We start from the raw sequence: 22,813 nt of genomic DNA on the forward strand, positions 1-22,813 counted from the left end.
AGGAGGTCAGAAGGTGGGAGTGGAGGAAAGTCAGGGTATTTATACCCCAGAGTCTCTCCCTGTGGGTGGCCACAGGACTGCTGTGTCCATCTGTCCTGTGGTCTAGCCATATAGACATCCTTGGTTCTGGGAGGACTCCCATTCCCTGACCTTTTAGTTCTAGAAGTTGGCAATGATTCAGCATTGTTACATTTCCTGGGGCACTGGCCCTTCCCCTGTCTGTCACATTAAACTCTACCCTTGTCCAATAGCTCTTTTATTAAATTTTCCAGCTCAACCAATTTGAGTGTGTTATCTGTTCCTGACAGTGCTCTGAGTGATCTAGTGAAATAGAGGATATGGCGAGATATTGACATGTGCCTAATGAGTGCTCTAGAAGGAAAGTGAGAGAGAATGCAGGAGAAGCACTATGTGGAGAGATAATGGCTGGGATTCTTCCAGAACCAGAATATTCCAGAACAGGAATTCAAGACAGGATAAACACAAAGAAATCCATTCCTAGACACACTGTGGTGACTTATCAGACAAATAAAAACAAACAAAACAACAAACTTTCCCAAACCAGAAGAAGAAACTAGAGTGCTGTAAAACCAGTCACAGGAAAAAGCACATAGAACCATGAAAAGAGCAGCAGTCCTACTGACAGCTGACTTCTCAACAGCAGCAATGGAAGCCAGTTGACAGTGGGATGTTAGCTTGGTGTGCAGAAAGAAAATAACTGCCAACATAGAATTCTATACCCAGTGAAGTGTCTAATCAAGATTGAAGATGAAATAAAGACATTTTCATATAAAAACTGAAAGCATTTGCTAACAGCAGACCCAAATTAAAGACAGTTCTAAAGGATGTGCTTTAGTTTGGAGGAAAATGGCCTCAGGTGAGGGGTGTGAGGCTTAAAGAGAAATGAAGAGCAAAGAAAATAGTGAAAATGTGGGCAACTCTAAATGCATATTGACTTGTGAGATTTAAAAATATACAGAATTAAACAACAAGGGCATTAAAATCGGGAGTGTGTTAAGTCAGTTGAAGACTGAAGGTTCTGTTTTTTGGTCTGGAAAGAAAGTAAAGATGGTAAATTCAATCCCAAATATATAAACAACTATATTATATGTAAATTGAATAGGTGCTTCAATTAAAGACAAAGGTTGTCAGGCTATTAAAAACCCAACTAAACACTGTTTACAAAAGACACATCTAAAACAAAAGAAAGTAGAAATAGCAAAAGCAAAAGTCTGGAAAAAGACATACTATGCAATATCAACAAAAGAAAACTGGTGTTATTATATGACTAGAGCCTTAACATTAGACATTATAAACTCTAAAAAACCATAGTAATATTAGGCAAATGGAAACCTCCAACAAGTATATGCAACATAATGCCCTTCATATGAAAATATAAAAATTATAACTTATATGAAATTATAATTTATATGAAATTAGAAAAACAATAAAGTACTTTTGGGAATATGTTTAGGTGCAATAAAACTAAATAAAAGGAAAGCAACGGAATGATGAACCTTAGATAGGGTGAGCCAGGGGAATGCAAATTAGCAATGGCAGACAACATAACAGAAATGTGTGCAGGATACTTGAATAGGCATATTACCAAAGAGGCTAAAAAGAAATGAAAAGATGTTCAACTTCTCTATTTAATCATGAAAGTGGAAACGAATACCACAATGCTGATTAATAGCACCACCAGAGTGACTAAAACTTTGATTACTGGCTGAAAAGTGAATGCTAAGTGTTAGTAAACTGCAGAGTAACAGGAACTCTAAAAAAAATACTGCTGATAGTGTGAATCAGTACAAGCTCTTTGGAAACATTTTGCATTATGTATTAGAGTTGGCTATATGCATAGCTTTATGATGCAGGCATTTCCATCCTAGATGCATACACTGTGGAAACTGAGAGCTTGTATACATCGAGGCACATGTATAAACAAGTTCACTGCAGCATTGCTAATCATAGTACCAAACAGGAAATTGTTGACCTATAGTAAAAAGACCCAAATGTTGACCTATAGTAAAAAGAATAATTGGCATTCATAAAATGGAATACTATACAGCAACAAAAATGAATGAACTACAACATGTTAAAATGAATCTTAGACACATCATATTGGAGGAAAAAAAAAAGCCAGACAGGCTGGGCATGGTGGCTCATGCCTATAATCTCAGCGCTTTGGGAGGAGGCCAAGGTGGAAGGATTGCTTGAGGCCAGGAGTTTGAGATCAGCCTGGGCAACATAATGAGACCCCATATCTACAAAAAAAATAAATTAGCCAGGTGTGGTGATGCATGCCTGTACTCCTAGCTACTCATGAGGCTGAGGTGGGAGGATCACTTGAGCCCAGGAGTTTGAGGCTACAATAAGCTATGATTATACCACTACACTCCAGCCAGGGCAACTAAGTGAGACCTTGTCTCAACAAACAAACAAACACCCAAGCCAGACAACAGAAGAATATTAGAAGACTACATATTGTACAATTCTGTTTATACTTTCAGGACACACCCCACCATTGTTTCATGTACTTCTAAAAAAGAAAAAATGGCCAAGATGGGAGTCTTATAGGAGACCCCAACACAGAGCTGGGACCCAAAGGTCTGCATGTACAGTTTAAGGGTGATCAAAATAAATAAACAAAACTCAGTCCTGCAGGAAGAAAAATTGAGAAAACTTTCATGCTTCAGTCAGCATACTGGGTGGAAATGGGAAGGGGTACGTATATCCTGAGAATTTGAACCCAAACCTGTTTGGATGCCTGAATTCACACCACCAATGTGGCCCAATAAAATCTCAAGCAGAGACTTTTAAATTTAAACTCAAACTAACAGTGCCACCAGGTGACTGGCAGAAAACTACATAAATCCAGGTATAAGGCACCATCAATGTAAAATGGATCCTGACTTCATAAATGTTAAAATGTAAAATGCACCCTGACTTCATAAATGCTAAAATGTAAAAAAAAATGCTTCTTAGAATTGAGGAAATAAGATAAAAATTCCAATACAATAAAATAGAACTGTAAACTTCTAGGTAGCTGAAGATGATGCCTGTTGCCTAGGTCTCTGCCTCCGAAAATTTCCTTGAGATGCAACAACAACAACAACAACAACAACAAAAAACAAGAAGGAAAATAAAACTGCACAAAAACTGTGACTCCAGTGCAAATTCAGAGAGTTCCCAAACTTCAAAATTACTCTAAGCAGAAAGAGAAGAGTGTCAAGAGTGTCAACCTTAGCATGAAATCTCTACCGCTCCCGCCTCATCCCGTTCTACCATAAGGCTGTGATAAAGGCAGGCTGAGAGAAACTGGCGGGGAAGAGGGAAGGGAGGAGCTAGCAACAGGGCTTGAGACTGATATAAAGCCTAAAGCACCTTCTGGAAGACAAAGTCCACCCTAAGTCTTAAAAAAAAAAAAAAAGTTCAAGTGTCAGAGCCCCAATCACAGAGAAGTGACTTAAAAGTATGCCAGATTTGGAGGGCGGTCTTCAAAATGCACAGATTTTGGGAAAGAAAAGGGCAAAAAAGAAAGCAGAGGTATCCTTTGGAGATTAGGCAGTGATAGGGAAAGAGGTAAAAGGGAAAAATGTAGGGCCCTGCAATGGAAATGGAACCAAAACATTGGAGGATCCATAATCCTTTTGTTTACCACCCAAACAGTATATTAAATTATCTGGACTTTGCTGTATTGACAGAAGAGGGTGCCATTGAACTTAAAATCATATAAAACACTCAAAGAACAGAAACATGAGCAGGAGCAAAATGAACAGATCCATACAATTATTGTAAAAAATGAGAAAACAAAAATCAGCACACACAAAATAAGGAACTCCCCCTGGAAAAAATCACGATGCAGGAAAAAAATCCTAAGACAACATTCATTCTATGTGTCATTAAATGTGCTCAAATAAGCATTTAAAGATATGAAAACTACCTGAATTATGAATTCAAAAAAGGACAAAAAAAATCCAACAGGAGCTGAAAAGAGAGTTGATTGATTTCAGGAAAGAAATGGATGAGATAAAAATATTATCTCAGAAATGAAGAAAAATTACAAGGTGTCTGCGAGAGATAAGATTCTAATGATAATTTAATAAGGGGCATTTAGGAAAACAAGGAAAGCAACCAAGAGAATGAAAGTGAATTTAAGAAAAAGTAAAAGGGATCAGAGGGAAAGTAGTGAAAATGGAAGACAGGAGGAATAGCATTTGTATTATTGGAGTCCCTGAGGAAGAAAAACAGCAATGGAACATGACTAATATTTAAAACCGTAGGCCGGGTGCGGTGGCTCACGCCTGTAATCCCAGCACTTTGAGAGGCAGAGGCGGGCGGATCACGAGGTCAGGAGATCGAGACCATCCTGGCTAACACGGTGAAACCCCGTCTCTACTAAAAAATATAAAAAATTAGCCGGGCATGGAGGCGGGCACCTGTGGTCCCAGTTATTCGGGAGGCTGAGGCAGGAGAATGGCGTGAACCTGGGAGGTGGAGCTTGCAGTGAGCCGAGATTGCACCACTGCACTCCATCCAGCCTGGGCGACAGAACGAGATTCCGTCTCAAACAAAACAAAACAAAACAAAACAAAACAAAACAAAACAAAACAAAAGAGAACTGTAACCAAGAAAATTTTCCAGAAGTAACAGCCTCAAAAAAATCTCAATTCTTTTTTTCTTCTGCCCGTGGACACCCCTGAAGAAGCATTGTTGAAGTCTGTCTTCTCCCTGCCATCGTGTCTAAGTCAGAGTCTCCTAAAGAGCCCGAACAGCCGAGGAAGCTCTTCGTTGGAGGGTTGAGCTTTGAAACAACCGATGAGAGCCTTGAGGAGCCATTCTGAGCAACGGGGAAAGCTCACGCACTGTGTGGTCATGAGGGACCCAAACACCAACACTCCAGGGGCTTTGGTTCGTCACATATGCCACTGTGGAAGAGGTGGACGCGCCATGAACGCAAGGCCACGCAAGGTGGATGGAAGAGTTGTGGAACCAAAGAGAACTGTCTCAAGAGAAGATTCTCAAAGACCAGGTGCCCACTTAACTGTGAAAAAGATATTTGTTGGTGGCATTAAAGGAGACACAGAAGAACATCGCCTAAGGGATTATTTTGAACAGTTTGGGAAAACCGAAGTGACTGAAATCATGACTGACCGAGGCAGTGGCAAGAAAACGGGTTTTGCCTTTGTAACCTTTGACGACCATGACTCTGTGGATAAGACTGTCATTCAGAAATACCATCCTGCGAATGGCCACAGCTGTGAAGTTAGGAAAACCCCATCAAAGCAAGCAATGGCGAGTGCTTCATCCAGCCAAAAAAGTCGAAGTGGTTCTGGAAACTTTGGTGGTGGTTGTGGAGGTGATTTTGGTTGGAATGACAACTTTGGTCATGGAGAAAACTTTAGTGGTCATGGTGGCTTTGGTGGCAGCCATGGTGGTGGTGGATATGGTGGCAGTGGGGATGGCTATAGTGGACTTGGTAATGATGGAAGCAATTTTGGAGGTGGTGGAAGCTACAACGATTTTGGCAATTACAACAATGAGTCTTCAAATTTTGGCCCCATGAAGGGAGGAAACTTTGGAGGCAGAAACTCTGGCCCTTATGGTGGTGGAGGCCAGTACTTTGCTAAACCACGAAACCAAGGTGGCTATGGCAGTTCCAGTAGCAGCAGTAGCTATGGCAGTGGCAGAAGATTTTAATTAGGAAACAAAGCTTAGCAGGAGAGGAGAGCCAGAGAAGTGACAGGGAAGCTACAGGTTACAACAAATTTGTGAACTCAGCCAAGCACAGTGGTGGCAGGGTCTAGCTGCTACAAAGAAGACATGTTTTAGACAAATACTCATATGCATGGGAAAAAACTCGAGGACTGTATTTGTGACTAATTATATAACAGGTTATTTTAGTTTCTGTTCTGTGGAAAGCATAAAGCATTGCAACAAAGGGTTTTAATGTAGATTTTTTTTTTCTTTTTCCTCCCATGCTGTTGACTATGAAATAGTCTGATTGTGATGCTGAATAAATGTCTTTTTTTTTTTTTTCTAATGTGCGGTGTGAAGTTAGTCTACTCTGAAGCCATCTTGGTAAATTTCCCCAACAGTGTGAAGTTAGAATTCTTTCAGGGTGGTGGATGCCAGGTTCTATTTGGAATTTATATACAACCTTGGGTGAAGCCTGGGTGGAGACGTCATTGTCTTCAGAGACCTTGGTGTAGTTGAACTGATAGTAACTGTTGTGACCTGAAATTCACCATTAAAAGGGATGGTCCAAGCAAAATCATGGAATCATTGGTCATAAAAATGATCATTGGCTGGGCGCGGTGGCTCAAGCCTGTAATCCCAGCACTTTGGGAGGCCGAGACGGGCAGATCATGAGGTCAGAAGATCAAGACCATCCTGGCTAACAAGGTGAAACCCCGTCTCTACTAAAAAATACAAAAAACTAGCCGGGCGAGGTGGCGGGCGCCTGCAGTCCCAGCTACTCAGGAGGCTGGGGTAGGAGAATGGCATAAACCTAGGAGGCGAAGCTTGCAGTGAGCTGAGATCTGGCCACTGCACTCCAGCCTGGGCGACAGAGCGAGACTCCGTCTCAAAACAAAACAAAACAAAAATGATCATTGACACATCCTATGAAATATATCTAAATTGAATAATGGTACCAGATAAAACTATAGATGGGAATGAAGCTTGTGTATCATCCAGTATCATGTGTAATCAATAAACGATTTAATTCTCTTGAAAAAAAAAATCTCAATCTACATAATCAAAGGGTGTACCAGGTGCCTGGGAACAGTAACCCAGAATGATCAGCTGTGAGACATTTCCTTACTGAATGATTAGATTTCGAAGATTACAAAAAAATCTTAAAGTCTCTGGGCAAAAAGATCAAATAACTTATAAACGCCAAAAAACCCCTGTTGTCATTAACTTTTAAAAAACAACGCAAGGCAACAATGAAACAGCATTTAAAAAATACTTAATAAAAGAAAATGTGCACAAAGAATTTTATATCCAGCCAAACCATTCTTCAAATAAAGAACTTTCAACATAAAAGAACCTAAAGAATTCTGAGTCTTTTGGAGGATGAGCTTCTTTAGACTAAGATGACTGGAAAACTTCAGCCTAGGAACTGATGGTGTGTGTGTAAACACAGTGTGGAGATGAGGGTGGAGCAGTAGAGTGTGAATGTGAAATGTTTTGACAAAGTACAAATATGTAACTGAAAAATGGGAGAAGAAAGGAGACAGAAAGAGGAAAATAGAGTAATCTCACTGACTGTTGTGCAGAAAACAGGTGGGAATTAAAGAGTATTGGGGTAGGAGGTGGGACACGGGCACGGGACCAAACTGAGGACTAGCTATCATAGGGATGGCGCAGAAGCACCTTTCCATAAGGTACGCCCATGGGTGTGCCATGTCGGTTTACCATTGCCGTGGCTACGCAGGGACGTTACTACCTCTTTCCACGGCAATGACCTGACGACCCAGAAGTTACCACACTTTTTCTAAGAATTTCTGCATAACCTATGCCGTAATTTGCACATAATTAACTGCAGAAGTGTTTCTGAGCTGCTCCTCTGGGCTCACTGCCTCTAGGTAGCCCTGCTCTGCAAGGAGCAGCCCCTCTGCTGCTGCTGTGCATGGCCGCTTCAATAAAAGTTGCTGTCTAAGACCATGGGCTTGCTCTTGAATTTTTTCCTGGGCAAAGCTAAGAAACTTCCTGGGATAAGTCCCACTTTTGGGGCTCACCTGCCTTGCATCAGTATCAAATAAAAAGGATAAACCTGGCCGGTTGCGGTGGCTCATGCCTGTAATCCCAGCACTTTGGGAGGCCTAGGTGGGTGGATCACCTGAGGTCAGGAGTTCAAGACCACTAGCCTGGCCAACATGGCAAAACCCTGTCTTTACTAAAAATACAAAAATCAGCCAGGTGTGGTGGTGCACGCCTGTAATCCCAGCTACTTGGGAGGCTGAGGCAGGGGAATTGCTTCAACCCAGGAGGTGGAGGTTGCAGTGAGCTGAGATTGTACCACTGCACTCCAGCCTGGGTGACAGAGCAAGACTCTGCCTCAAAAAAAAAAAAAAAAAAAAAAAGTAAACCTGATGTTAAAGGGCTGAATAATAAAATGGGGACTAAGAGTATTAAAATAGGTTAGGAGCACAAAGGTAACAACTAGGACAAAAATACATTTCCTAGATTAAAACAAAATTGAAGTTAAAGAGCAAAGAATACACCTCTTGTAGAAAAAGAAACAGCAAATATCATGAAATACACACAACTACAGAATGTCATGACAGACCAAACATATTATTTGCATCAATATCAAGAGGCTTCACTCACCTATTACAAAAGATTTTCAATTTGGATCACAGATCAGGACAAACTTTGTGCTGTATATAAGATGGAGACCTAAAACAAAGGGATTCCCAAAGGCTGAAATAAAGAAGTAGACAAATACATACTGGGCAAATGGAAAAATAAAAAAGCAGGGTTACTGATTCTGAACAGATAAAGTAGATTCAAGTCCCCAAAGCATTAAGCATGACAAAGCAGGGCCTCTCAATGCTAAAAGTCATGGTTCATAAAGATAGAATACTTCTGAATATGTATGTGCCAAATAACATGGCAACCACGTTCATGAAGTAAAAGTCCAGGGATTGAAAGTACAGATAGAGACACACCAACATTTCTTTAGTGAGATGTTAACACACACTCAGTCCAGATCAAGAGGACAGAAATGAAGTAGAAACCTCGAGGTAGAAAACCTCGACAACACAATCAAGGTAAACCTTGTACATAGAGAGGCACACCTCGTTTTACTGTGCGTCACTTTATTGTACTTTGCAGATGTTGCATTTTTTACGAGTTGAGGGTTTGTGACAACCCAGCATTGAGCAAGTCTGTTGGTGCCATTTTTCCAGCAGCATGTGCTCCCTTCATGCTTCTGTGTGATATTTTGGTAATTCTCACACTATTTTAAACATCCTCATTATTATTAATCTGTTATGGTGATCTGTGATCAGTGATCTTTGCTGTTACTATGGTAATTGTTTTAAGGCACCATGAGCCGCGCCCATATAAGGTGCCAAGCTGAATCCATAGATGTTGTGGGTTCTGACTGCTCCACCCACTGGCTGTCCCCCCATCTCTCTTCCTTTCCTTGGGCCTCTCTATTCCGCAAGACACACAACAATATTGAAATTAGGCCAGTTAATAACTTAACATGGGCTCTAAGTGTTTAAAAGGAAGAGTCCCATTTCTCTCACTTTAAATCAAAAACTAGAAATGATTAAGCTCAGTGAAGAAAGCGTGTTGAAAGCCAAGATAGGCCCAGAGCAAAGACTCTTGTGCCAAACAGTGAGCCAAGCTGTGAATGCACAGGAATAATTATTGAAGGAAATGAAAGGTGCTACTCCAGTGAACACACAAATACGAAGAAAGTGAAACAGCCTTATTGCTGATATGGATGAAAAGTTTTAGTGGTTTGAAGAGAAGATCAAACCAACTACAACATTCTCTTAAGCCAAAGCCTAATCCAGAGCAAGGCCCTGACTATTCTACCCTATGAAGGCTCAGAGAGGTGAGGAAGCTGCAAAAGAAAAGCTGGAAACTAGCAGAGGTTGGTTCATGAGGTTGAAGGAAAAAAGCCATCTCCACAGCATAGAAGTGAAAGATGAAGCAGCAAGTGCTGGTGGAGAACCTGCAGCAAGTTATCTAGAAGATCTAGCTAAGATCACTGATGAAGGTGGCTACACTAAACAACACGTTTTCAATGAAGAAATCACCTTCTACTGGAAGATGCCATCTAGGACTTCCACAGCTACAGAGGTAAAGTCAAAGCCTGGCTTCAAAGCTTCAGAAGACAGGCTAACTCTCATTAGGGGCTAATGCAGTTGGTGATTTTTTTTTTTTTTTTTTTGAGGCAGAGTCTCGCTCTGTCACCCAGGCTGGAGTGCAGTGGCGCCATCTCGGCTCACTGCAAGCTCCGCCTCCCAGGTTCACGTCATTCTCCTGCCTCAGCCTCCCGAGTAGCTGGGACCACAGGCGCACATCACCATGCCCGGCTAGTTTTTTTGTATTTTTAGTAGAGACGGGGTTTCACCATGTTAGCCAGGATGGTCTTGATCTCCTGACCTCGTGATCCACTGGCCTCTGCCTCCCAAAGTGCTGGGATTACAAGCGTGAGCCACCACGCCTGGCCTTGCAGCTGGTGATTTTAAGTTGAAGCCAATGCTCATTTCCCATTCTGAAAATCCTAGGGCCCTTAAGAATGATGCTAAATCCACTCGCCTGTGGTCTAGACATGGAACGACAAAGCCTGGGTGACAATGCGTCTCTTTGCTTCATGGTTTACTGAATATTTTAAGCCCACTGATGAGACCTACTGCTCAGAACTAAAAGATTCCTTTCAAAATGTGACCGCGTATTGACAATGCACCTATCACCCAAGTGCTCTGATGGAGATGTACAAGGCGATTGATGATATTTTCCTGCCTGTGAAACACAACATCCATTCTGCAGCCTGTGGACCAAGGAGTCATTTTGATTTTCAAGTCTTATTATTGAAGAAATACACTTTGTAAGAGGGTGGCTGCCATAGACAGTTGTTTCTCTGATATATCTGGGCAAAGTACATTGAAAACCTTCTGGAAAGGATTCACCATGCTAGATGCCATTAGCAACATTCGTGACTCATGGGAAGGAGGGCAAAATAGCAACATGAACAGCAGTTGGGAAGAAGTTGATTCTAACCCTCACAGATGACTTTGAGGGGCTCAAGCCTTTGGTGGAGGAAGTAACTGCAGATGTGGTAGAAATAGCAGGAGAACTAGAATTAGAAGTGGAGCCGGAAGACTGAATTGCTGCAATCTCATGATCAGACTTGAACAGATGAAGAGCTGCTTCTTACGGATGAGCTAAGAAAGTGGTTTCTGAGATGGAATCTACTCCTGGTGAAGATGCTGTTGAAATGACATCAAAGGATTTAGGATATTGGAATATTCTTTATCAATATTCTTATTGATAAAGCAGTGGCAGGGTTTGAGAGAATTGACTCCAAACATGAAAGAAGTTCTACTGTGGACAAAATGCTATCAACCAGCATCACATGGTACAGAGAAATCTTTTGGGAAAGGAAGAGTCCATTGATGCTACAAACATCATCGTCTTGTTTTTAAGAACTTGCCAGACACCTGAACCTTCAACAGCCACCACCCTGATCAGTCAGCAGTCCTCACCATCCACCAGCAAGAGGGTCCCAACTTGCTGAAGGCTCAGATGATCATTAGCATTTTTTAGAACTGAAGCATTTTAAAATTAAGGTAGGTTTAAAATTTTTAAGGTTCTTTGAAAAGACATAATGCTATTGCCTACAGAATAGACCACAGTATAGTATGAACAGAACTCTTACGTGCACTGGGAAACACGGGGGCACATGTGACTTGCTCTATTGTGGTGTCCTGGAACCGAACCTGTAATATCCTGAGATACGCCGGTACCTCAGACTCTACACCCTGATAACAGAAAATACACCTCCTTCTTGAGTGCCAATGGGACATTCACAAAAAGCGTTTAAAAGACTAGTAAATTCCATAAGGTAAAAGCTTTATAGACAACACTTTCTGACCACAGTGCAGTAAAACTAGAAATTATTCACAGACCCACAGGTGTGTTTCCACATGGAAATTAGACATCTTCCTGGAAACAACTCGGGCTCTGGGAGCTTAGGACACCCCTGTTCTGTTGGCTTCTAAGTGTTCAGTGAAATGGGAGCAAGGCCAGCAGCTGGGACCAGGGACCTGTGTGTGTGTGGGAGTCACTGTCTCACTACCAGGTGCACCCCAGGCTAGAAGGAGGGTGACAGTGAGGACAGGTAAGGGGAAGTAAGAGGGGTGCAGGGCAGTGCATGGCAGGTCCTGGGGGTAAGGCTTGCTGGGTCTGGAGGTGAGCTGTAAAGGTGGGAGTGCCTGAAGCCAGTGATGGTCACACCAAGGGATGGGCAGGCGAGTGGGTGGCTGTCGGGGATGGAAGACAAGGTCCTTGGGAGAGAGGAGATCCAGGCCTGGAGAAGTCAGGGTGAGGGGAAGACAGGGAAATCCCCCAGGAGTCAGGCATGGGGAGTGAGCTGGGGGTGTCCCTGACTGGAGCGAGGGGCCATCCAGGACAGATACGTAGTAGGTAAGTGGCAGGGGGTATGGACTGAGGACTTGGGAGGCAGAGCTGGGGCTTTGGGAAGGAAGGGCAGTGAGCAGTGCAAGGACCCTAGCCCATCTCCAGGTACAGGAGTCTGAGGGCTGTGAGAAAAAAGCCAGCCCCACCTGAGAGGGCTTTGATGGCCTCGGGGACATAGCGGGGTGGTCTGTGGAGGGGCAGGAAGGAGAAGATAATGTCTGTTGATGAGGAGAGACAGAGGGGTTTGCTGCTGGGTGGCGAGGCTTCGGTGTGGGCTGGGGTCTTGCCAGGAGCACCCAGGGTCCTGCGGCCTCTCCATCAGGTGACAGTGTGGCCCGGCTGTGTCAGGGGTTTCATGTGGAGCCAGGACAGGAGACAGTGAGCAGTGCCTCCCCTGTGCCCACCCAGGAAGTGTGCAATGATGAACAGATGTGGGCTCCCTCCAAGCACCCAGCCCTATAGGGATCCCTGTGGGCCATGATGGGGGCAGACAGGAGGGCAGAGGTCACCACCCCTGCTTGGGGAGAGGACAGGGGGTGGGCAATGAGGGAAGAGGGGCAGGCACCTGTCCAAGGGGATGGAGATGTCCAGGAAGGTGGCCACCAGCTCGCGGGTGTGGTTCCGGGCCAGCAGGGTGATGGCGTGCAGGGTCTTTTCCTTGGCTTGGGGGATGCGGACAGAGCACAGGCAGAGGCAGATGGCCTGGGCCATGCTGGAAACCTGTGCAGAGAGGGAGAGGTCTGACAGGGAGGCCCAGCCCTGCCCTGGGAGCTTGAAGGCAGAGGGAGGTCTCACCCTGATGAGCCCCTTCAGATATGGCCCTGTCCTGAGCCATCTGGATGGGGGGCACATCTGGGGGGAGCTGTGCCCCCTTCCCAGATGCTTGGTCTGCAGAGAAGTCCCAGTCTGGGGGGGACAGGTCCTGCCATGTGCTGCATGACATTTGGGGTCTTTGTATGCTGTCCACGTTGCCCAGGCAGACATTGGAAGGTCCAGCCCCGCTGCCTCCCATCTCATTCTTAAACATGCCACTTTGCCCATGAGGTGCCCTGTGCCTGGGGCACCCTGCCTTCCCCTTGGGGTCTCTCCTGATCATCCCTAATGCCCAGTGCCAGTCTCCCTGTCTGAGCTCGCCCACTTGCAGGACTTGGCACTGGGCATCCTCTCTCTGGGGTGCACCCCTCACCTCCCTGTGGGGTCCTCCTCCCCCAGATCACATCCCCCTGTGCTGTCTGGGCAACATCTGGCTGTGTGTCCGTCTTCCCTGAGACCCCAAGCTCCTCAAGGGGCTGGTCTGTGCCTTTCCCTTCCTTTCCCACCATTCCCATATTACAGCACACAGCGACTGCTCAGACCCCGCAGTCACCACCCAGGACCCAGGGGACTTGCTTGGGCCATTCACTCATTCGCTCATTCAAAACCATCAGACTAGTTGCTTCCCAGGGTGGGATCTGTGACTCCCCCATCAGGCTCAAGGACCTGAGCCCTGGATGCTGACCGCTGGGCCCTCCCTCTACCCCCTGGCCCTTCCTGGCCTGGCCCCAGCGCCCTCACGATCTTCAGCTCGGCCCCGTGCTCCTGGACGGCTGTGAGCAGCATCTCGGAGGCCGCCTGCACGCGGAAGGGGCTGGTGGAGCCCAGGCTGTCGATGACCGTCCAGATGAGGTCATTCAACTCTGCCAGGGTGAGCTGCTGCATGATCGCCTGTACAGCAGGGGTGGAGAGAGGCCATCACCTTGGGCCACCTGGGCCTGGGCACCTGCCTCCCCACTTCCGCTTTTACCCCTTCTCCTTTGTCCCAGGATCTCCCAAGTCTCTGAGCATATCTGACCTCCTAAGCCCCACTCCTCCAGGTTCCAAGCACCTGCCAGCGATTTGCAGTCTAGACTTGCACACGTCCACATCTGTCAGAGCCAACCATGGCCCAGGCTCTTTTCCACACTCATACTCCGTGCTTGTCCCAGGACCGGGTGGCCGGGCTTCCCCTGCCCCCTCTTCTGCTGTCCTCTGCCCATAGGGCTTCCTTATCTGCCAGCCTCAGCCCCGTGGGGTGCCCCCTGCGAGGCTTCAGTCCTCCTTATGAGCATTTATCAAAGAGAAAGTGAACTTCCGGGCTGTGAAGGAGCTTCAAGTTCACCTGGGCCAACCCCCAGAAGAGTGTGTGGGCTGCCCTCAGCCTTGGAGCAGGTCAGGGTGGGTGCAGCCGGGACCTGGCTCCCGTCCCAGGACAGGCAGCGCTGTCCCAGGACCCTGACACCCTCTCCATCTCCTCCCAGGAGTGGCTCTAAAGGTCCGGGAAGGTGAGTCTCACCTCCGCAAGTAGCCATGAGCTCAGGGGTAAGGAAGCGGCTCTCAAGAAATGCAAGATGGTGGGTGTGACCCCTGCCTCATAGCCTCAGACTACAGTCTCCTGGAGGGGGGACCGGGCCTCAGTCACTGCTGCAAAGGTAGAACTTTCTGGAAAGACTTCAGGCATTGTGCCACTATCTATACACAGCTATTTATATTTCAATTTAAGTAAAATTAAAAATTCAGTTCTGCAGTAGCACTAGCCACATTTCAAGTGCTCCATGGCTCCCTGTGGCCAGTGGCTACCTTGGTTAGCACAGAGATAGCACACACCCATCCTTCCAGAGGGTTCTCTGCACAGTGGGACACGCAGCATTGAACCAAAGGAAGTTAGAAGCTGAAGGAGGGATGGGAGAGCAGCCTGACAGAAAATTAGGGTGTCTGTAAGGATGTCAGGATGGCAAAACTCTTCTTTGCATGTTAGGATATTTGTTGGAGTGCCTGCAATCTGTTAGGACATTTCTAAGTATATTAGAACATCAAGTTAAGTGTTAAATAATAGACGTTAGAATATTTATTAGAATCTTTTAATTCTAAAATTTTGATACAGTGTTTGTGAGAATGTTAGAGTATTAGCACAATGGTTAGAACGTTAAAATAATTTTTGTGGAAGATTTGTGGTAAGAACTTTTTACAAGAATATTGTTATTATACATCGGGCTAGAATATTTGTTAGATGATTAAAATCATTTGCTATAAGTTAAACTTTTGGTTAAAGCTGGCATTTAGAATGTTTGTGAAGAAATTCAACTTGGAATGGTGGTTAGATTCTCAGAATACTACAGTCTCAGGATTGGTAAAGACTTTGGAGCCATCTTCCTTCAATCAAGGGCAGCAATAAATGTGAGATAAAGGTGGCAGTGATGGTAGAAGTGGTGGTGGTGGTGATAATGATGGTGGTGCAGGGTCATAGTAATGCAGATGGTGATGGTGGTTGTAGTCATGGTGATGCGGTGGTGGTGGCAATGGTGGTTATGGTGATGGTGATGGTGGTGATAATGGTGGTGGTGACTATGATCATGATGGTGATGATGATGGTGGTGGTGATGATGACAGTGATCATGATGGTGGTGATGCTGTTGGTGGTGATGATGATTGTGGAGGTCCTGATGGTAGTAATGGTGATGATGGAGATGGTTGTGGTGATGCTGTTGGTGGTGATGATGATTGTGGAGGTGGTGATGGTAGTAATGGTGGTGGTGGAGATGGTTGTGGTGATGGTGATGGTGGTGATGATGATGCTGGTGGTGGTGGCTGTGGTGGTGGTGGTGATGATGCTTATGGTGATGGTGGTGGTAGTGATGATGGTGATGGTGATGCTGGTGGTGGCTGTGAAGGTGATAATGGTGTGATAATGGTGGTGGTGGTGACAGTGACAGTGACCATGATGGTGGTGATAATGCTGGTGGTGATGATGACAGTGGGGGTAGTGATAAAGATATTATGTATCCAAGACCAAATGAGGAGTTAGGGACAAACTTGGGACCAGAACCCAGGCCCAAAGTGTCTGTTCCTCAGCTGGAACCTTTTCAGTCCTGTGGTTCTATGATGGTTCTATGATTAGCAGACCCTCTCATCCTCTCTCTTCTCCTGCTCCTGTCTGTCTGGGGAGAGCCAGAGCTGGACACCCATGGTCTGTGTGCAGGGACCACATGGGGTGAAGCAGCTGTCCCTTCAGTGCAACTCTTCCTTCTCGGCTCTGCCTCTGCCTTCAGGGCAGGTTCTGTAGGGTAAACTGCAGCCAAGTGAGGTATTTCCCTTCTGGACACAGACAGTGAGTTGGCCCCAGGGCTTTAGGTTTTCCACACTAAACTTCTAACCGGCCTCAGCACAATAATGGCTTGCACCAGTTGCTGAGAGCACCAGTTCTGGAGTAGCTGGGGCTGGATCAGATTCCAGTGGGGCACTGACCAGCCCTGTGCCACCATTTCTTCATCATTTGGTTCAATTCAGTTTATAAAACTTGAGGAAGGGATGTAGTAATGTCTGTGAAGCCCCTGGCATAGGTAATAAGTAGGCATCTAATGTGTGCTGGCCCCCCAAACCTTCCTGGCTCCACCTCAGCAACGTGGGAGAGAGCAAGCGAGCACATTTACCCACCACTCCCCACTCCCCAGATATGTGGTGTGCTCTGGTTATGCCCCTGCCCTGCCCTCCACTCTAAGGACTTTGACCTTGATGACTTGGGAGCTGCCAAGCTGGAAGATGCGGTTCTTCGCCATCTCCTGGGGGCCCAGGGGAGTGGCCTTCTGGTCTCTGCTGCTCCAGAGTGGGGCTCCGTCTGAATGGGCATGGGAGAGCTCCGTAGGGGCCTGTGATTCTGCCTGCAAAGCTTCTCCTGCTGGCCAGGGACAGGGTGGGGTGGAGGCAGGGTGAAGGTGGGCTTGGGGTCTAGTCTGGGACAGAGCAGGGTTAGGGTAGGGTCATTTGTAATTAGGGTCAGGCTTGTGCCCAGTTTGGGGACTGAGATTAGAGTGGTGGGGGTCAGGGTGAGGCCATTACAGGGTTATGGTTCAGATCAGGGTTGGGTTTGGGGGCAAATTTGGGGCAAGGTTGAGGTCAGGGATGAGGTTGTGGGTCTGCTAGAGGTTGCAGTTGGGGTGGAACTTGGTGCACCACAGAAATCACCTTTGTGGCACATCAAGAGCTGGTAGAGATGGCTCGCCCCTTCCAGTCTGCAGCGCTGGACGGCCCTGTCTGGGTCCTGGCACAGCATCCCCAGTATGCCCACCAGTTGCCCAATCCTTTTGAAGTTCTCCTTTGGCTGTGTTGAGAGTATGGGAATCACTGATGGCAGAACCTCCCTGCAGAGCCCTGCCACACACTCACCCAGCACGGCCTACGTCAGAGGTGACCCCTCCAATGGTGTGGCAGGGCCAGGACTGGGGGCTAGGCAAAACATTCAGTAATCAAGAGAAGTAATATTTTAATGCAATATTTAGAAAAATCAGAATAAATGCAAAAAACTCTGTGATGAGCAAAATCTCAAAACTGTGAGTAAAGTCAGGATCTGACCCTGCTTTTGCATGTCACCTTGGCTGTCCTACTCTCATCCTGGTCCTGTTTTAATAAAACTTTATTTACAAAAGCAGGTGGTCAGCCCATGGGCCATAGCTTGCCAAATTGAGTTTTAAAAACATCACATGAAAATATGAATCATCTTGATTACAGGACTGTCATTGCCTGCTCTGGTCTCCCTCCTGACAAGGTGAGGGAGGGCAGGTGGGAGTGGGGCAGCGGGTTTGTCCCCCTTCAGGGGACGCTGCAGGGGAAGTTCTCCAGGAGGGGAGGGCAGAACCCTGATCAGCCCTCTTTCTTTCCTTCTTTTTTTTTGAGACAGACTTTCTCTCTTTTGCCCAGGCTGGAGTGAAGTGGTGAGATCTTGGCTCACTGCAACCTCCGTTCCCCAGGTTCAAGCAATTCTACTGCCTCAGCCTCTCAAGTAGCTGGGATTATAGGCCCCCACCACCATGCCCGGCTAATTTTTTTTTTTTTTTTGTATTTTTAGTAGAGTCAGGGTTTCGCCATGTTGCCCAGGCTGTTCTCGAATTCCTGACCTCAAGTGGTCCACGCCCCTTGGCCTCCCAAAGTGTTGGGATTACAGGAGTGAGCCACTGCGCCTGGCCCATCAGCCCTCTTTCTACCAGGCCACCTGCTGTCTCTCCCTCCCCAGTGCCCCAAATCACTGTGATGCCTAAGTGGGGGTGGCCCTTACCCCTCCTGGTTCCTGTACCACTCAAAGCCCCCAGGTCCCGCCCTGCCTCCTCTGGGATGCCCTCCTTTGGGGTCTGGCCATAGGCTGAGGACCCCTCAGCCCCAGCCGACTAGCCTCCCCGCAGCCTCACCAACAGCAGGAAATGCAGCTCATCGGTGGTGGGGTTCTGCATGATGAGGCTTTGCAGCATGAGGTCCAGTGCCTCCATGGTCCTGCTGTACAGGCTCTGTGTAGAGACGGGGGTGGTCAGGTAGTGCCACGACCAGATGGACACAGGGCCTGAGGAGCGCCCACTTCCTGCATGTGCTGGGCTGCTCACCACTGGGGCTTGCCACCATGCCTGCGAGAGGGCTGCCATGGCCCCCATTTGGCAGCTATGGGGACTAGGTGGGGAGGCCTCTGGTGGTCACCCAAGGGCACAGGTGTCTTAGTGGCCCAGGTGAGTTCACTCCTCGCAGGGCTAGCTTCACAGGAGGGCACCCTTAGTGGTCCCAGGGTCCTGGGCTGAAAGGGGCCCTGTGCTGGGTGAATGCGCTGGAGGTTCTTAGGCTTGAAGCAGGGGCTGGCATCTTCATTTTGCCCAGGCCTTGCCAACGACACAGAGGGCTGAGTTCCGGGTCTTACATGCCGTTTCCAATCTTTACTGCTTTGCTTGCTGGGCATGTTCAGGGAGGGCGAGGACCAGAGAAATGCCCCCAGCGACCCTCCCCTCCAGGGCCCACCAGGAGCAGAGCCCTGGGGCTCTGGTCACTCACTCACTAGGTACCCTGAGGAGACTTGCTTTGCCTCTCCGAGCTTACTTTCCTCACCTGTGAATGGCATGAAGCCAGCCCCACCTGCCACAGTGGAAGCAGGCAGAGGATTAGAGTCAACAGGAACCTCAGTTCGGTACTTCCAGCTCCCAGTCCCGGACCCCCAGACACTGCATGGCACTCCCTGGATGAGCCAACCTCAGTGTCACTGTGTCATCATGTAACAGGGTCACTCTGAACTGCGGTGGGATTGGGGTGTGGCCAGGGGCCACCCTTATCGGGGGCTGTGTTGCTCTGGGCCCAGGACACCCTCGTTCTCTCACCACCCCACCCTAGGTGTCTGTCTGTCTGTCTAGTTCCAGCCTGGACTCAGCCTCGGGGGGCAGGGTCAGGGTTCAAACCCTGCCTCTCCCACCAGACGGCCTCATTTCTCTGAGCATTTCTTTACTCTGGGGCCACCGCTGGGAAGGTGATATAACTGGTCTAGGGCCTGGCACCTAGCAGGGGCTCAGTTAAAACTGGCTTTGGCCACAGGCCGAGGACTGCAGACACTCAAGAAGTAGGTGCGGTGACTGTGCCCAGGAGCCACACATGTACCCGGTGGTGGCCATGAGCAATGGCAGGTGTCTCTCTGCAGGGGCAGCTTTTACTGAACAGAACCCAGGAAGGGGTGGGCACTGGCCAAGTGCTGAGAGCAATCCTGGAGTTCCTTCCCCCAGCCTCCTGGGGTGGCAGGGTGGGCTGGGCACGGCCTGGGCACGGCACCCCCTCTGAGTAGCTGTGTGGTGAGACTAAGCCCACCCTGCAGGGAAGGTGACTCATTCCAAGTGTTGCAGGAACCACTACAAGGTTGGGGAACGCCTCCCTTCCTCTCCACTTCCCTTGGGCTGCTGGGGAGCTTGGCAAAAACTCAGACCTGACCCTGCCACATAGCATGGTGGCCAAGGCCTACAGGGCTGGGCAACACAGGCTTGCCAGTTTCTTTCTGCTGGCTCTCAGGGCCGGCAGGGAGGGAGGGAGGCCACATGCGCCACTCTTTACAGGGTGCTCCTCCGCGCCACTGCTCACCCACTGTCTCAGTTTAGTTGCCAAATGTTAAGTACCATCGGCCCTGTTAGTATCACCCCCATTTTACAGGTGGGCAAACACACCACGGCATGTATCATGCAGCAAACCTGCAGGTGCTCAGAGCAGTGAAGAACTGCCCCGGGTGCCCAGCCCTGGTGCATCCAGCCTGCCCACTCCCGAGCCATGGGCTACACCTGGATGTTGGGAGGCTCCAGAAAGAGGCAGGTGTGCTTCTCCAGGGCATCCAGCAGCGGCAGGGCAAACACGCTGCGGAAGCAGGTGGACAGGAGCTGAGATTTCCTTTCCAAGTCTATAGGAGGCCTCAGCTTGCTGTTGGGAAGACAGAGGGCCATTAGCATGGGGCTGGGGCCTGGGGAGGTGGCTGAGTGGCATCTGCCTTCATCCCTGCAGACTCCTGGCCTTTTGCTGTTCATAGAGTCTCTTGTGCACACATTTGCCTCCCTGGCCCACCTGCCTCTGCAGGACCTTAAGCTGGGGCATCCTGGCCAGGTGATGTCCTGGTCCATCTCTCTTCTCAGTCCCTGGCTTTAAATGCCATCCTGATGCTGTCTAAGGAGCATCTCCATCTTGACGCATTCCCCCAGGGTAACTGCACCCACAGCCTGCCCCATCACAGTGGAATGCAGTGCCATCCTCCTTGTTGCTTGGACAAAACCTCAGCACATTCTCCATTCTTTCCCCTCCCTCGAAAGCTGCATGCAGCCCTCCAGCAGCTCCTGACAGCTCTACCATCACAATTTGACATTTAAGGACTCCTTACTTTTAATCAGACCACTGTTACTTTTCTCCTGGATTGTTCTAGGGGGTCCTGACTGGTCCCCCATTTTCTCTTGGGAGCTCCCTCTACTCTCCACACTGGATCCAGACATTCCTTCTCAAGTGTGCCTCCCCCAAGGCCCCACCTCGCTCAGGCAAGAGCCAGTGCCCTGCAGTAGCCTGGATGACCTTCCCCATGGCTCCCGCGGTCCTCATGCATTCCAGCCCTGCCACCCTGGCCCCTGCAGGTCCTCCAGCAACCCTGCTGTGCACCAGCCTCAAGGCCTTTGCACCCGCTTTCCCTTCAGCCAGGCACTGCAGGGCTACTCTCTCACCCTTTCAGGTCTTTGCCCAAAAGTCCCCTTTTAGGGCCGTCTATCCCAGCCTCAGGCTGTATTCTGGAGCCTAGAAGAGCATGAGGCTGGTGCTGGGCGCCAGTCCACCAATATTCAGTTAATCAATTCTCCTTGCAGAGTCTCCTGTAGCCCTCAACCCGTGAGGATCTTACTTCCCCTCCACCTCGCTCCCCCAGCTCCATCTGCTTTCAGGCAGCAGCGTCAGTGTCGCTGAGGTGTGTGGTTTGTTCATGGTCTGTCCCCACTCCCCAGGTGTCAGTCTTAGAGAACAGGGATGTTCCCTGCTGACCCACAACTGGGTCCTCAGACCCCATAATGGTGCCTGGCACACAGAATGGTGCTCCATTACTGACCTGTCCACCTCGCTGCCTGACAGCTCCAAACCCGAGTGGAGAGGCTGCTGCATGGCGCTGAGGAAGCCCTGTGTGAGGCGGGGGGCCTACCAGAGGCTGGACGCGATGTGCATGGTCTGCTGGCGACTCCGCGTGTACAGAGTGTCCTGGGGCTCCTTCTCCATCAAAATCTGCAAGTCACAGGTGGCACCAAGCCACTCAGGCCTGGCCCGTCTCACTTCACCAGGTCTTCCCACCCCGGGAAGACCTCAGTGCCTGGCATCCCCGAGAGTCGCAGGATTATGCTCTGGCCCTTCACCCACCCAGAGGGGCCTCTGTGAGCTGCCCCACCAGGAGGCCGGAGCACCAGAGCAAAGCCACTGCAGTCAGGTCAGAACAGGCCCTAGAAACCCACCCCACCCCTTCCGCAAGGGGTAAACTCAGAGAGGCTGCCCGCCTCGCCCAGGGCCTGGAACGCACCATCAGACACTAGAGGAGCTCGGAGGTCTGGGAGAACTCGTAGCTGTGGGCACCCTCACTCCGGCTCACCGCACCCATCAGCATCAGGGTGGCCGTGAGGAAGCTGTTCTTCAGGGTCTCATCCTGGAATGCGGGACAGGGTCAGGGCCCAGGACGTGGGAACGTGCAGTGGGAGCAGGAGCGTGAGGCTGTGATCCGAGGGACCACAGAGACCACCCACCGGGGCCGCATTTGGGGGGCTTCGTAAGGGGTGGGGCTGCATGGTTTTGTTTAAAACTGTAAATTGACAATGTTTAAACACTGGGAGAGTGCCTGTAAGTCTCGTGAGATGTGGCAACCCCACGCCCCAGGGCCACAGCAGCGGCGACCCGGGGCAGCGATGTGGCTACTTTGGGGTGGGGGCAGCCCTGGCGGGGCCTCTCACAGTGACCTGGGTTGGAGGCCCCTGGTGTGGGGTGTGGAGTCAGGGGCTTGTCATCAAGGCATGATGGACGTCATTCTGGCCTCTCCACACCCATGTCCCCCACCCGCAAAGTGAAAACCCAGGGTTTGCTTTAAGAGCAGAAGTGCGGGTAGAGGCACCATGAAGCCCAGAGAAGTTTCGGTGGGACGGACAGACGAAATCGTGGGGCCACCAGGAAGCTCGGCCTGGTTCCTCATGATTCCAGCGTGGGGTGGCGGTGGGCTCCAAGGCCCTGGGAGGTCCTGGAATTCTCTGCTCTCAGAGGCCGGCAGGGCAGCTGGGCTGGGATCCAGGACTCGGTCTTGATGGGGACGGGTAGGTGTTGGGATCTTGCCAGGGCAGCCAGGGGCGTA

The 22,813-nt window shown here is 48.8% G+C and overlaps 1 protein-coding gene across 1 annotated transcript in view; it reads right to left on the bottom strand.

The window, feature by feature from the left end:
• LOC117079088 (maestro heat-like repeat family member 5) overlaps positions 1–22,813 on the bottom strand; it is a 71,150-nt gene that overhangs the window by 20,213 nt on the left and 28,124 nt on the right. The window contains 8 exon segments of the mRNA XM_033202703.1: positions 12,734–12,888; positions 13,723–13,872; positions 16,692–16,858; positions 17,146–17,331; positions 18,347–18,458; positions 20,247–20,382; positions 21,629–21,708; positions 21,998–22,120. Of these exon segments, the coding sequence (XP_033058594.1) occupies positions 12,734–12,888; positions 13,723–13,872; positions 16,692–16,858; positions 17,146–17,331; positions 18,347–18,458; positions 20,247–20,382; positions 21,629–21,708; positions 21,998–22,120 (1,109 nt within the window).

Source organism: Trachypithecus francoisi, unplaced genomic scaffold (genome assembly GCF_009764315.1).
Source record: "Trachypithecus francoisi isolate TF-2019V2 unplaced genomic scaffold, Tfra_2.0 Lachesis_group7, whole genome shotgun sequence".
Classification (NCBI taxonomy): Eukaryota; Metazoa; Chordata; class Mammalia; order Primates; family Cercopithecidae; genus Trachypithecus; species Trachypithecus francoisi.